We start from the raw sequence: 15049 nt of genomic DNA on the forward strand, positions 1-15049 counted from the left end.
CTTGTCACTACCTTATCATCTGCTTTATTTTTTTCATGATACTTATCACTAACTGAAATAATCTTCATCTTTTATTTTTCCACTTGTTTATTGTTTCTGTCCTTCATTAAATTGTATGTAATCCCAGCACTTTGGAAGGCCAAGGTGGGTGGATCGCCTGAGGTCATGAGTTCGAGGCAGGCCTGGCCAACATTGTGAAATTGTGTGTCTACAAAAAATATAAAAATTAGATGGGTGTGGTGGCGGCCACCTGTAGTCCCAGTTACTCAGGAGGCTGAGACAGGAGAATCGCTTGAGCCTAGGGGGCTGAGATTGTGGTGAGCTGAGATAGGGCCACTGCACTCCAGCCTGGGAGACAGAGCAAGACTCCGTCAAAAAAAAAAAAAAAAAAAAAATTGTATGCTTGAAAAAGAGTGAAGACTGTGTCTGTCTTGTCTGCCATTATATACCCGACACCTAGAACAGGTATACTTAGTAAATGCTTAATAAATATTAATTGGATGAAGGGATGGATAGATAGATGATCTTGCTGACCTCTTAAGAGGCTAATTGGAAACTGTCAAGCAGGATCGTTCTTAAACCCTTAATTCCCCATCCCTACCTATAAATGTACTGTAAAATGTACCTGTTCTTTCCTGTTTTCTGTCAATATCAGGAAATTAAGTGGCTCTCTCCCTGCCCAAGGTTAACATGCCCACACCTTTTTCTTCTGCCTCTTGAGGCCTTATTTCAGCATTGAACTCCTCTTATAGTTCTTCAGTCTCTTCTTTGGGCTTTATCCCTTCAATATGTGACATGCTGAGATCTGTCCCTTTTGTGAGGAAAAACAATCTTTGATCTTTCTCACCTCAGAGATATGACCCTGTTTCTTCCCTTCCCTTCACAGCTAAGTTTTTTGACAGTGTTTTCTGTGCCATTAGCCTCTAAATATTTTTATCATATTCCTAATCAGTAAAAATTTTTGAATACACCCTTGAATATATTTATTTACATATACCTTATATATATATATGCTGCTAAGCTGACATACGAAATGGATAATGAAATTATATATAAACAATAAAAAGGGATAACATACAGACTAATATTTTAAAATAGATTTTTAAAATTAACCTGCCACAAACTTTTAAAATTATCAGCCGGGCATGGCAGCTCACACCTGTAATCCCAGCACTTTGGGAGGCCGAGGTGGGCAGATCAGTTGAGGTTGGAAGTTCGAGACCAGCCTGACCAACACAGAGAAACGTCATCTCTATTAAAAATACAAAATTAGCTGGGCGTGATGATGCATGCCTGTAGTCCCAGCTACTTGGGAGGCTGAGGCAGGAGAATTGCTTGAACCTGGGAGGCAGAGGTTGCAGTGAGCTGAGATCGCACCACTGCACTCCAGCCTGGGCAACAGGGTGAGACTCTGTCTCAAAAAAAAAAAATATCAAATAGCAGAGGTTTTTCTTTATGTTCTACACAATTACTGTTTAAGTACCTTGTTAATTGTGGTGGCTTTGAACTATCATTAGCTGATAGCTCTGGACACATTAGATACTTGAAATGTTTGGATGTTTTGTCCCCACCAAATCTCATGTTGAAAGGTGACCTCCAATGTTGGAGGTGGACCTAGTGGGAGGTGTTTGAGTCATGGGGGTGGATCCTCATGAATGCTTGGTGCTGTCCTCCGTGTAACAAGTGAGTTCTCACTGTGATCACTCGAGATCTAGCTGTTAAAAGAACCTAGCACCTTCTCCCCCTCTTTCTTGCTCCTACTCTTGCTGTGTGATACTCCTGCTTTCGTCTTCCACCATAATTGTAAGCTTCCTAAGGCCCTCACCAGAAGCCAATAAGATACAAGTGCCATGCTTGTACAGCTTGCAAAACTGTAAGCCAAATAAGCCTTTCTTTATATAAATTACCCAGTCTCAGCTATTCCTTTATGGGACTAATACAGTACTTACGGCAAGACTCCTTAGTATCGTAGTAGTTGTAAATTCATGTTACAGATAATTTCCAGTTTTTCTAAAACTAGCTTCTTGTCAGATCTGTTTGGATTGTCCTTGTTTTGACTCATGATATGGCATACAAAAGGCTCTGCCATTTTCTTATCCTTTGCTTATGTTACTTATTATCTTCAATGTTGGTGTCTTTGTATTATAGGATTTATTTAAAATAGTTTATTCATTTTACAAGAATTGGTTTAGTTAAAACTGGATAAAATATATAAACCCAGTTAAGTGGGCATATGTAAATTGTAATATGACCAGTGAAGAAAGCGAATGAGTGACCAGGAAGGAAAGACATCACTGCTACCCTTCTGTAACGTGGAATTTTAACTCTTCTCTCAAGATGCTTTGCATTTGTTTGTGACATGGGGAACATTTGATTTATGGTTCAGGTCTGGGTACCAGTGTCAATTCATTTATAAAATATTAGTAAAGCTTAATTTCTTTTCAACTTTCTAGATAAAACTAATAAAAATAGAACTACTTTGGCTGGGCGCGGTGGCTCACGCCTGTAATCCCAACACTTTGGGAGGCCGAGGCGGGCGTATCACGAGGTCAGGAGATCGAGACCATCCTGGCTAACACAGTGAAACCCCATCTCTACTGAAAATATAAGAAAATTAGCCAGGCGTGGTGGCAGGCGCCTGTAGTCCCAGCTACTTGGGAGGCTGAGGTAGGAGAATGGCATGAACCTGGGAGGCAGAGCTTGCAGTGAGCTGAGATCACGCCGCTGCTCTCCAGCCTGGGCAACAGAGCGAGACTCCATCTCAAAAAAAAAAAAAGGACTATTTTCTTCCCACATCCAGTGGATCATCTTATGTACCTCCAGGGTTGCATCTACCTCACTTTGCAGACTACTGGTTTGTACTTACCGTTTCCATGGCTTTACCTGCTATTAATTCTTCAGCCCACTGTAATCAGGCTTCTGCATCTACTCCTCTGCCAGCACAACTCTGGTTTAAGGTCATCAGTAAGTTACCTTATCATAACATACAAGACTTTTTGTAATGTCCCCACCCCATTTCATACATACATGAATAGACCTTTCTGGTCTTATTACCTACTAAGACCCGTCCTTTAGAGGCCTTATCATTTGCTTTAGATTTAGGAACCTGTTTTCAGTTCTCCACAAGTACCATAATCTCTCATTCCTCCAAATTTTTGCTATTCCCTCTTATAGTGGAGTATGTCTGCTGTTCAGAAGCTCCTTAATTGTTGACATTTACTATGTGCCAGGAAGAATGCTTTGCATGCCTTTCTTCATTTAATACCAACATCAACCTGGTAAGTTTAAGCTCCTTTATTTTAGAGGTAGGACTAGGCTTAGAAGAGGTTATATAATTTGCCTAAGGCTTACTAGAATTCAAACCCAGTGCTTTACAAATTATGTTATGCTGCCTTCCCTTAGGAAATGGAGTTTATTTTCTTTTTTATACCTGGCACATAGCACAAGGCATAGCAAATATTATATTTGTTGAATGAATAAAGTGAGGTTTGAGCTAGTCTTAAAGAATGAAAATGTTCTAGGCAGGAGAAAACATGGACAAATACAGAAAAGAGAATGTGTCTACAGCACATTTAGAGAACAATGACCTGGTCACTATGGGTTAAAAGGTATTTCACTGAGAGTAGCATTCAGGGGTCTTTCCATTCAAAGTTTTCTTGAAGCTTCCCCGCCTGCTGCTGCTGTAGTCCTCTCTTGTTCTTCGTAGAAAAACTCCTTTAAGTGGTGACTATCTGATTCCTCTACTATTCTGTTAAATCCAGTTCACCAAGGCTTTTAGCCTCACTACTCCACCAGAATGGCTATTGTTAAGGTCACTAGTGACTTCTGTGTTGCTAAATCCAGTGGACATTTTTCAGTCATCCTCTTACTTGATCTGTCAGCATCATTTGACACAGATCATCACTCCATTCTTAGATACCATGCTATCTTGGTTTTCCTCTTACCTCACTAATTATAAGTTCTTTGTCTACTCCTCAGCCTCTGAATGACAGAGTGCTCTAGGCTTAGCTTTCATAGTCTTTTAATCCACATTCACTCCTTTACTGATCTAATACAGTCTTCTCTAATACCATCTACATGCCAGTGACTTGTCAGTTTATATCTCTCTCTAACCCTGATCTCCCTGCCTGAACTCCAGACTCACACAGCTAATTTCCTATTAACATCTCCACTTGGATGTCAACTAGACACCCCAAACTTAACATCCAGAATTAAACTCTCTATCGTCCCCTAAAAAGCTATTTCTCTTGCAGTGTTTCCGAATTTCAGTTTATGGCACCTCCAGCTTTTCACTTCCTAAGGCTAGAACTTTGGATTCTCTCAAACTCCACACTAGCCTGTCAGGAAATCCTTCAGTATGTATCGAATGAACCACTTCATTGTTAATACCTTGTTCAGTCACCTGAATTATTGCAGTAACATCCTAACTATTCTCCCTTACCTTTGATGTCCTACTGACCTCAGTGCAGTAGCCAGAGTGACCCTTTTAACCTAAGTTAAGAGGATCTCATCATGCAAAACCCTGCAATGAATGATTTTCCATTTCCATCAGAGTAAGAATTAAAGTTATAATATCCTACAGGACCAATCTGGTCCTCTCCATGATATACCTGATGTCATATCCTACTCCTCTTATGTGTGGTGGGTCAGCCACACCAACTTCTTTGCTGTTCTTCAGACATGCCACTGCTCTTGCCCCAGAACCTTTGCTTTTACTCTTCTTCCTCTGATGCTCCTTCCTCAGTCACATTACTCATTCTCTAATCCCTTCAAGTCATTTAAATGACTCATCTCAGTGAAGTCTTCCCTAACCATCCTATTTAAAAGTATAACCCGACTGGGCATGGTGGCACACGCCTGTAATCCCAGCACTTTGCCAGGCCGAGGCAGGCGGATCACGAGGTCAGGAGTTCAAGACCAGCCTGACCAACATGGTGAAACCCCGTCTCTACTGAAAATACAAAAATTAGCCAGGCATGGTGGCACATGCCTGTAATCCCAGCTACTCAGGAGGCTGAGGCAGGAGAATCGCTTGAACCCAGAAGGCGGGGGTTGCAGTGAGCCAAGATGGCGCCATTGTACTCCAGCCTGGGTGACAGAGTGAGACTCTGTCTCAAAAAAAAAAAAAGTACAACCCATACATACTAGTTTACCCTCCTGGGTTCTTCCACCAGAGCACTTGCCACCTTCTAGCATATTTAATTAATTAACTTAAACAAATTTTATTGACTTTTCTCTCCATGCCAGAAAATAAGTTCTGTGAGGACAGGAATGTTTTTATTTATTTTCTTTATAATACCTGCCTGAAATAGTGCCTGGCACAAGTAAATAATAAATAATTACTGGATTGAGTTAGATTAAATAAAATTACTTATTTACATCTGAAAATCTTTTGGGTGTTTTTTTTTTTTTTTTTTTTTTTTTTTGACAGTCTCACTCTGTTGCCCAGGCTGGAGTACAGTGGTACAATCTTGGTTCTCTGCATCCTCTGCCTCCTGGTTCAACCAGTTCTCCTGCTTCAGCCTCCCAAGTAGCTGGGATTACAGGCACGCACCACCACGCCCAACTAATTTTTGTATTTTTAGTAGAAATGGGGTTTTACCATGTTGGCCAGGCTGATCTCAAACTCCTGACCTCGGGTGATCCACCCGCCTCAGCCTCCCAAAGTGCTGAAATTACAGGCGTGAGCCAAAACACCTGGTCGGGGATGGTTCTTTTCTTTGCCTGAATCATTTTAGATGGTTTTATTGTAGTTTGGTTGATATATAAAAAGCTGTACATAGTTAATGTATACAACTTGATGAGTTTGGAATTCTAAGTAAACACCTGAGAGGTATTACCATAATCAAGGCCATAAACTTTGTCATCAAAACAGTTTTTGTACTGGCATAAAACAGACATATAGACCAATAGAACAAAAGAAAGAGTTCAGAAATAAACCCACACATAGATAGTTCTTCAAAAAGGGTGCCAAGAATACACAATGGGAAAAAACAATAGTCTCCTCAATAAATGGTTTTGGGAAGACTGGATTTCAATTAAAGAATGAAATTGAATCCTTATGTCACATCATACACAAAAATCAACTCAAAATAGATTAAAGACTTAAATGTAAAACCTAAAACAATAAAACTCTTAGAAGAACACTTAAATTAGCCAGGCATGGTGGCGCACACCTGTACTGCCAGCTACTCAGGAGGCTCAGGTGGGAGGATCACTTGAACTTGGGAGGTTGAGGCTGTAATGAGCTGTGATCACACTACTGCATTCTAACCTGAACAACAGAACAGTAACCTGTCAAAAAAAAAAAAAAAAAAAAAAAAAGGAGGAGCAGGAGCGGGAAACGTAAGAGAAAAAGCTTATGGACATTGGTCTTGGCAGTGACTTGTTGGGTATGACACCAAAGCACAGGCAACAAAAGCAAATGTAGACAAGTGGAATTACATCATACTGGAAAACTTCTGCACAGCAAAGGAAACAGTCAACAAAATGAAAAGGCAACTTATGAAATGAGAGGTTAATATCTAAAACCTATAAAGAACTCTTAATAGCAAGAAAAAAAAATCTGATTTTAAAATGGGCAAAAATGTGAATAGACATTTAACCAACAAAGACAGACAGACAGACAACAGGTACATGAAAAGGTACTTAACATCACTAATCATTAAGGAAATGCAAATCAAAACCTCAATATCATCTCATACCTTGTTAGAAGGGTTATTACCAAAAAAAAAAAAAACCCTCAAAAACAAAAGATAACCGATGGTAAGGATGTGAAGAAAAGGAAATCTTTTTACACTGTTGGTGGGAATGTAAATTAGTGTAGCCATTATGGAAAACAGTGTGGAGGTTTCTCAAAAGATGAAAAATAGAATTATTTGATTCAGTAATCCCACTTCTGGGAGTATATCCAAAGGAAATAAAATCACTACTTCAAAGAGATATCTGCATTCTCATCACATGTTCATTACAGCACTGTTCACAATAGCCAAGATATCGAAACAACCTAAATGTCTATCAGTCAGATGAATGGATAAAATGTGTGTATGTATATATACACACACAGCACAATCAGTGGAGTATTATTCAGCCTTTAAAAAAAGAAGGAAATCCCATCACTTGCAATAACATGGGTGTATCTGGAGGACATTATGATAAGTGAAATAAACCAGACACAGGACAAATACTCCATGATCCCACTTTTATGAGGAGTTTAAAATAGTGAAGCTTGTAGAACTAGATAGTAGAATAGTGGTTATCTGGGACTGGGGAGAGGAGCAAATGAGGAGGTGCAGTCAAAAGATGCAAAGTTTTAGTTATGCAAGATAAGGTCTGGAGATCTCCTGTGTAACCGAGCCTATAGTTAGCAATACTGTATTGTGTACTTAGAATGTTGCTAAGGGAATAGGTCTTACGTTAAGTGCTCTTACCACAAAAGAAAAAAATTACTTTTCAAAGATTTTGGGGGTTTGGGTACAGTGGTTCACGCCTGTAATTCCAGCACTTTGGGAAGCCAAGGCAGGAAGATCGCTTGAGCCCAGGAGTTTGAGACCAGCTTGGGGAGCATAGTAGGACCTTGTCTCTACTAAAAATTAAAAAAATAGCGAGGGGCATGGTGGCATGTGCCTGTGGTCCCAGCTACTCAGGAGGCTGAGGTGGGAGGATTATTTGAGCCCAGGAAGTCAAGGCTGCAGTGAGCCGTAATCACGCCACTGCGCTCTGGCCTGGACAAGAGACTCTATCTCAAAAACAATTGTTTTTTTTAATGAATAAAGAGGGCAAAAGGAAAATCTTTTGGAGATTTTAAGATTCATTTATGTAGACTTTACAGTCTTGAAAAAAGATACGAAAGTCCCACATATAAAGAAGACACATTTGACCAGGAAGATTTATTAACAGCTATGGATCTACATGTGCCATATCATGTTCTTCAGTGTCATTTCATGTTTTTGTCCAGCGATTCACAGAGGACTAGATTTTAGATTGCTTTTCCTCTCCCACAGCTGACAAGCCTTTAATCAGGGCATTAAGGAGTTCTAAATAGGTCTTGCTTTTGAATCTGCATATCAGGAGGGGGCTGGGAGCATGAGCGGGAGGATGTCATGTCTCAGTGATTAATGATCTCTAGGAAGCTGAAAAGGGGAGTGTAATATACACAGTATTTCTACCCCCTGGAGTAGGAATGCAAACACTATTGTGCAGATCTGTGCGTAGTCACTGACTTCCTGGTAGCTGGAGAATTTCATACACTCTTCTACCACAAATAAAACTGTCAGAGAAGTGACAGAGCTCAAAAAGCTGGCCTTCCTTACTTAAAAAGAATAGCTCAAACACAGTGAGCCAGAAAATTAATTTTGTAGTTGTTTGGAAACCGAGTTGTTAAATAAAAAGTAAGAAAATGGGAACTTTTCTTGAAAAGCCTAAAACCTCCAAATATTTGTTGAATCAAACTCTACATTTGGTTTCTTAAATTTACTGAATTCCTGGGAACTGCTTACTTTAAACGAATTTAAAGGGGAAACATTCCTTTGTAATGAAATGACCCATCTTAAACTTTTCAATCTGGTCTCTAGTAGGTTCAGAAAATCATACAGTCTGTGGACTCAAGAGCCTATTGCCTGATGTTTAGGGAAAAAATTGTAACATTTCAGAATGGCTTGTATACAGTTTTTGAAAATAATTCTAAGGTAGAGTTATTTCCCCCCTTTTATTCTCAATGAATCTATGGTATTATTTAGTAACAGTTTCCAAATGCTTAAGATAGAAGCGAAACATTCTGAGCTATAGGTAAGATAAACTACAGATATTTGCAAAAAAGTTTTAAGGGAAAGTTTTTGGGGAAAGCATTGTATTTCAGCCACCTTTGGTTATTTACAAATAACCAAATATAGAGAATTTGTGCATAATACCAATAGCAGCAACAGTATTTGGTTTTAGTGAGGACAACCAAATAACTTGTATTTTACTAGGAACCATTTATTCATAGGACTTGTTAAATTATTTTTTGCTCTTCATTCATTTTTTTGATGCCCTATACATTACCACCTTCTGTTCTGCATTGTCTAACTTTTAAACTGATTTCTTACCAGTTTTTATTTTTCCATAATATAAAAAGAAAGGAAATATTCATTCTTGGGGAAGTGGAGCACAATTCAGGGTAAAGGAAAGAAAAATTTTTGCATTTCTATTTCTTTGTTTTTCTGTTTGTTTCGCTTTATTTTTTAGGGTGTCGCTATAAAGTAAAAGGAGCTACTGGTCTATATTAAGATAGTATCAGATAGATTAAGCTCTAAATTTGGTTTCCAAGTGGTTAGACTTTTAAATTGCATTTGCAGGAGTTTATTTTTAGTCAGGATATGGTTATTTTTAGATCTGCTTCTCTGTCACTAGGAAATGAAATGCCTGTCTTTCCATTGTTGATCAGGAAGTTCTAAGGCATAGGCATATAAGAGCCAGTTAACCCAGAACACCACCACTCCTTTTAGATGAAAGAATATGAAATAATTCATGGAAGAAAGTATGTTTGTTGAGAACATATCTAATTTTGAAATTGTTAGTGTCATTTTAATCTTTTGTACATTGAACAACAGAACAAGGTTTTTAGGGAATTCCAAAAATACAAGGTTTGGGTTCCCCCTACTGGCGTGCATCCCAGGCTCGTGTATTCATTAATACACAGCTGAAAGGCCTAGGGGCTAGAGATTAGAAATAGCTATATTAACTTCATTTAGAGACCTGATGATGAGAAAGAGAGAAAAAATTCCATTTCCCCTTTTCTGCATATGTCTTACAAAAAATGGGATGATTTTAAAATTGTACTTTCTACATTTAGAAAGAATAAAACTTAATTCTACAATATTTGGTTTTAATGTTGCTACTGATAAGCTGCTTATTTGCAGTGCTTCTCAAATGCTTTATGTTGTAATCTAAGAAATAGTAAAACACCAGTGGATCCACAAAAGGATTTAAAACCCCAGGGAAGAAATGCAAAGCTAGCATTGTTGCCATAATAAAATTAAAGAGCTGGCATTAAAGCTCACTAATTCCTATTTTAGCATTTCAGAAAGGGACATGACATCATGTGATTATGTCTGTCTATTTAACATTTGTTTTTTCTAATTTGTACAACATGTATTTGAAACAGTTTTTTATTTCCTATCTTGTAGTAAGTGCCAAGTAATATTAATGGCTCATTTTGGAAAAGAAATATTTTAATTGACTCTTAGAAGTCACTTTTGAACTTCTTCTTATGTTTGCATTTTAAAGGACTATTCAGTCAAGTTATAATATTGTATTTTTTTAATTGCTTTTCAGCAATGCAGTCAACCTTTTAAGCAATGTTCCGGTCTCTTGTTTGGATGTTCTCATTTGTCCATTAACCCATGAAGAAACAGCCCAAGAGGCAACGACTCTAGATGAACTGCCCAGTAATAAAACAGCTGAGAAAGAAACAGTTTTGAAAAACAATACCATGGTATACAATGGTATGAATATGGAGGCCATTCATGTTTTACTCAATTTTATGGAGAAGAGAATAGATAAGGTAAGGCTGATAAAATGTAAGCCCTGGGAAGATGCTTCCAAAAAATGTAAATGTGCCATACATACAGACACACATCACAGAGCATGATTTTTAAATCTAAGCTTTTTTGAAACTGATATGTTGCATAATTGTTTTTACTTTGGAAAGCAGTTTATTACAATACATGATAAATTGCTGAAGCCATGTTAATTTATTTGTTTAATGCTGAAAATTATGTTCATGCAGCACCAAAATTATGACTAGTGATTGAAAACAAAGGACAAATTAATTACTCTTCCATGTTGTTACTTTGTGAGTCCTAGAAATAAAAAATATTCCCCCAAAAACTTGCTAAATATTCTTCATAATACCTAAAAGACATCTTCCAAAAAAAAAAAAGAAGACCTTGTCAATTTTCCATTTGTTGTGAGCTGCTTACATTCTCTGGTCTATCACTCACTTTGTCAGGTATCTATATTAAAAGGCAGCAAGGTAGCATAGGCCAGTCACCAAAATTTTGCTTCATTCAAGCCCATTGGCTGAGCCCATGGGAATCCTAGAAAATGTGAGAACATCCAGGAAGGACCAAAAAAGGCAGTAGTAAACATGAAGATGATAAAATGGAAATGTTGTTAGGAAAAGAATTATTAAAATAGCTGTAAGCTTCGGTAACATAAGATGTCCCCACCTCGCGGATCACGAGGTCAGGAGATCGAGACCGTCCTGGCTAACACGGTGAAACCCTATCTCTACTAAAAGTACAAAAAATTAGCTGGGTGCGGTGGCGGGCGCCTGTAGTCCCAGCTACTCGGGAGGCTAAGGCAGGAAAATGGCGTGAACCCGGGAGGCAGAGCTTGCAGTGAGCTGAGATGGTGCCACTGCACTCCAGCCTGGGCGACAGAGGGAGACTCCAACTCAAAAAAAAAGGCCTCACCTCAAGAACAAATTAATATCTTCAGTTACATGAAGGAAAGTAATACTGTTAGAAACAAAACTAATGTATTTCAAAAACATGGTTTTTTTTTTATAGGGAAGCAGCTATAGAGAGGGTCTAACTCCAGTTCTCAGCTTATTAACCGAATGTTCCCGAGCCCATCGAAACATCCGAAAATTTCTCAAAGATCAGGTAACTGCTTAATGCATATTACATTGCAAAGTTAGTCTTTTTATGTGCATTTTAAACATAGAATTAATTGAATTCTCTCACAATGATTTTGTTTCAGATAATCAGAAACTCAAGTTAGTTTTAATCTTTGAAATCTTCTTAATCAAGAAGTGTGTATTTTTTGAGTCATTCATTCAACAAATGCTACTGAGATGTGCTGTGTGCTGTGTTTTGGGCATTGAACAACAGATGAAGTCTTTCCCCTTGGGGAGTTTATTTCATAGAGAGGGGGACAAAAAGTAAACAAATATAAAATATAATGGTAGGTGGTGATAAGCGTTCTGAAGAAAGATAAAGCATTTTAAGAAAAAGGAGACACTTTAAGGGAACAAGGGAGGACCTCTCTGAAATGACATTTGAACAGAAAGGTGGAGAAGTAAGAGTATCTCTGAGGATGTTTGGAAAGGAATGTCCCTGAGAGAACAAGTTCACAACCCATGAGACAAGAGGATGCTTTGGTATACTTAAGGAAAAGCAAGAAGGCCAGTGTGCCTAGGCCCCAATATGCAAGGGGTGAGTGGTAGATGAAGAGAGGTAACAAGAGCCAGGTACAGCAGGCGGTGTAGGACTTTTCATTCTCTTCTAAGTGAGATGAGAAGATATTGGAGTGTTTTAAGAGGGGAAGTGATGTGACCTTATTTATGCTTAAAGATATCCTGGCTACTATTTGTAGGATTGACATAGTGGAGCACAAATGGATGCAAGGAGACAAGTCCAAAAGATAACTGATGTTGCAAGTTTGGAGTAGGATGGTAGTGGTTAGAGTTCATACTTGGGGATATGTTTTAATATTTTAATATGTCTTAAAAGTAGCTCACAGAACTTGCTGATAGATTGGAATATGGGTTGAAAAAGAAAAAATAAGGGTGATTTTTAAACTTTCAGATTATACTTTAGACTACAAGTGTAAGACTTTGATTGTAACAATACCTGAAACTAGCCTCCTCTAAAATCCCAATTTCAAGCACCTTCTCTTAGTTAGTACCCTCAATCCAACATTCTTTCATCCTCTGAGGATTGTCAGTCTGTCAGTTTTTTCCACTGTTCTTCACTCACTTGTGTCTTCTCTCCTTACCCAGGCTAGATTCCACTTGAGGTTGATTACTATAATCTCTTCTTTCCGTACATCTCTAACGAGCACCTTGTGCGCTCCCTCAGTCATACTCACCTGGCAAAACCTAACAAGCTGGCTAACTCCAGCTTTCTGCCTACTCTGGGTCTCCACCAAGCACTTGAACGTGATAAGAGAAAAATGACACAACCATTTTGACTACTCTGCTTTAAATTTAAGACCACCAGCCCCAATCGATTCCTTAGCAAACTCCAAGATGACTATTTCACAGCTCCTTTTTCTTCACACCTCCAATGCTTACTACTCTCTCCTCACTCTCATTTCTTGACTTTGTTTCCTATTTCACCACGAAATTAAGAAAAAAACTTTATCTTTCCACCACTGCATCTGCTGTCTGCATCTATACTGCCATATCCCTTGTATTCCAATCTGTCACAATGGATGAATCATTCCTACTTCTGTCTGTGGCCAGCATTTGTCCTGGATCTCTTTCCCTCTCATGAACTTTGCACCTGCATTTATTTCCCCTCTCTCTTCTTATATTAATCATTTTTAAAAATGTATTGGATCATTTAAGTCAGAACCCAAACACATCTTTCATCTTAAAAACAAAAACACCTTCCCTTATCCCACTTCTCAAACTGCCTTTCTATTTCTGTGCTCCTCTTTATGCAGTGTTCCTCAGAAGGTTTTCCATACTCTCACTCTCTCTATTATTTTTAACTCGTTTTTGACTCCTAAACCCTCTGTAATTAGGCTACATGCCTTCCGCCCCACTGCGAAGGTGTTTATCAGAGTCACCAACTCAACACTGCCAAATCTAATAGTTCTCAAATCTTTTTTAAATTATCCAATAGAATTTGATGTAAGTATTGCCTCCTCCTTGAAATACTTTCTTCACTTGGTTTCTGGGACACAATAGAGAACCTGTTTGTGATCATCCTCGTTTTCCTGACCCTAAATGTTTGAGTGCCCCAAGGCAATACTATCTTGTCTCTATCTCTGCTGCCAGGGTGATCTCATTCAAGAGTCATCCATATATGCTGATGACTCTCAAATTTGTATCTCCAGCCCTGACCTGTCACATAAGCTCTAGACTTACACAATGAACTGCCACTCATCTCCTCCCCTTGGATGCGTAGTAGGTATCTCAAGTTTAGCATACCTCAAACTAATATCTTGATTTTCATTCCTCCAACCTATTTCTTCTCCTTCTTTCCACATTTGAATACATGGTACCACCATTCACCCAATTGTTCATTTGTCACTACATACAATCTCCCCTAATAAATGAACCAGGTTCATTTTTTCCCTCTGTATTTATGGTCAAGATTTAGTAAGCACCTTACTCTATCTAGAACACACTAATAGGTAGTGCTGATAAGGAGAGATTAGAAAATAGAGACCATCTTTGAGGAATTTACAGTCTGTTGAAAGAAGAGAGATACCCAAAAAGCATGAATAATGATTTAAGCAAGATTAATTAATTAAGGTCATTTCCACATTTGATTATTTTGAGACATTCTCCCTTGACTAGGAGGAGTTGGTGAAGCACAGTAAATGAAAACACTATTTTTCTGTATTTTTGCTTTTTTCTGTAAGGGATCCAGGTACACCTAAACTGTTTATATTTTGCTATCTCTAAAGAGAATAGCAAAAAAAGAAAAAACCTATTCGTTAAATAGCTTCTTAATATGAAGGCCTTGGGCCACATATTGTGTCCTTATGAAAGATTATGTGACCCACTGTCTGTCTTCAAGAAACATGACAGTAGAGGTAAGGAGATGAAACATGACAGGTGAAATAAACAAAGATACAAGGCATAATACAGAAATCAACTTTCCTTCTGAAGAGGATGCACTGTAGACTGTTACGATCAAGAAAGGCAGAATTTAAAGTACAGATGATTAACTCTGATAATAATGTAAGTGGAACCTTGGTTTCTTATTATGCCCTGTAGTACCTGGTTAAATCCAACTCATGCATACCCAAAGGAAATTGGTCTATATTCTGTATTTGGAAGGTAGAAAAGAAAACAAGTGGTAGAAATTACTGACCTAGGTTGTATTATTCTGGAGAGGCTTATAGAAGCAGTGAGTATTTGGGGGATTTGAAAAAGAAACTGGACAAGATTTGTCAAAGAAAAAATTTGTTGGAGGTAAGTATTCTGGGGGGAAATACACATGCAGTTTGGGAGTGGTATTTAACAATAACAACAAAATTTTGTTAAAAATTTGTTTTAAGGAACCAGAAACGTAGCTAACAAAATTTTTACGTGATAATCTTTGTT

The 15049-nt window shown here is 38.2% G+C and overlaps 1 protein-coding gene across 10 annotated transcripts in view; it reads left to right on the plus strand.

Moving 5' to 3' along the window:
- RIC8B (RIC8 guanine nucleotide exchange factor B) overlaps nt 1-15049 on the plus strand; it is a 115647-nt gene that overhangs the window by 59431 nt on the left and 41167 nt on the right. For all 10 annotated transcript variants that reach the window (XR_499392.3, XR_005239872.2, XR_012094585.1 and 7 more), the window contains 2 exons: nt 10315-10543; nt 11553-11648. Coding sequence is in view for 7 of the 10 variants with exons in the window: in XM_008004536.3 (XP_008002727.1) it covers nt 10315-10543; nt 11553-11648 (325 nt within the window). In the remaining 3 variants the exon portion in view is untranslated. The remainder of the gene's footprint in view (nt 1-10314; nt 10544-11552; nt 11649-15049) is intronic.

This window comes from Chlorocebus sabaeus, chromosome 11, assembly GCF_047675955.1.
Source record: "Chlorocebus sabaeus isolate Y175 chromosome 11, mChlSab1.0.hap1, whole genome shotgun sequence".
Taxonomy (NCBI): domain Eukaryota; kingdom Metazoa; phylum Chordata; class Mammalia; order Primates; family Cercopithecidae; genus Chlorocebus; species Chlorocebus sabaeus.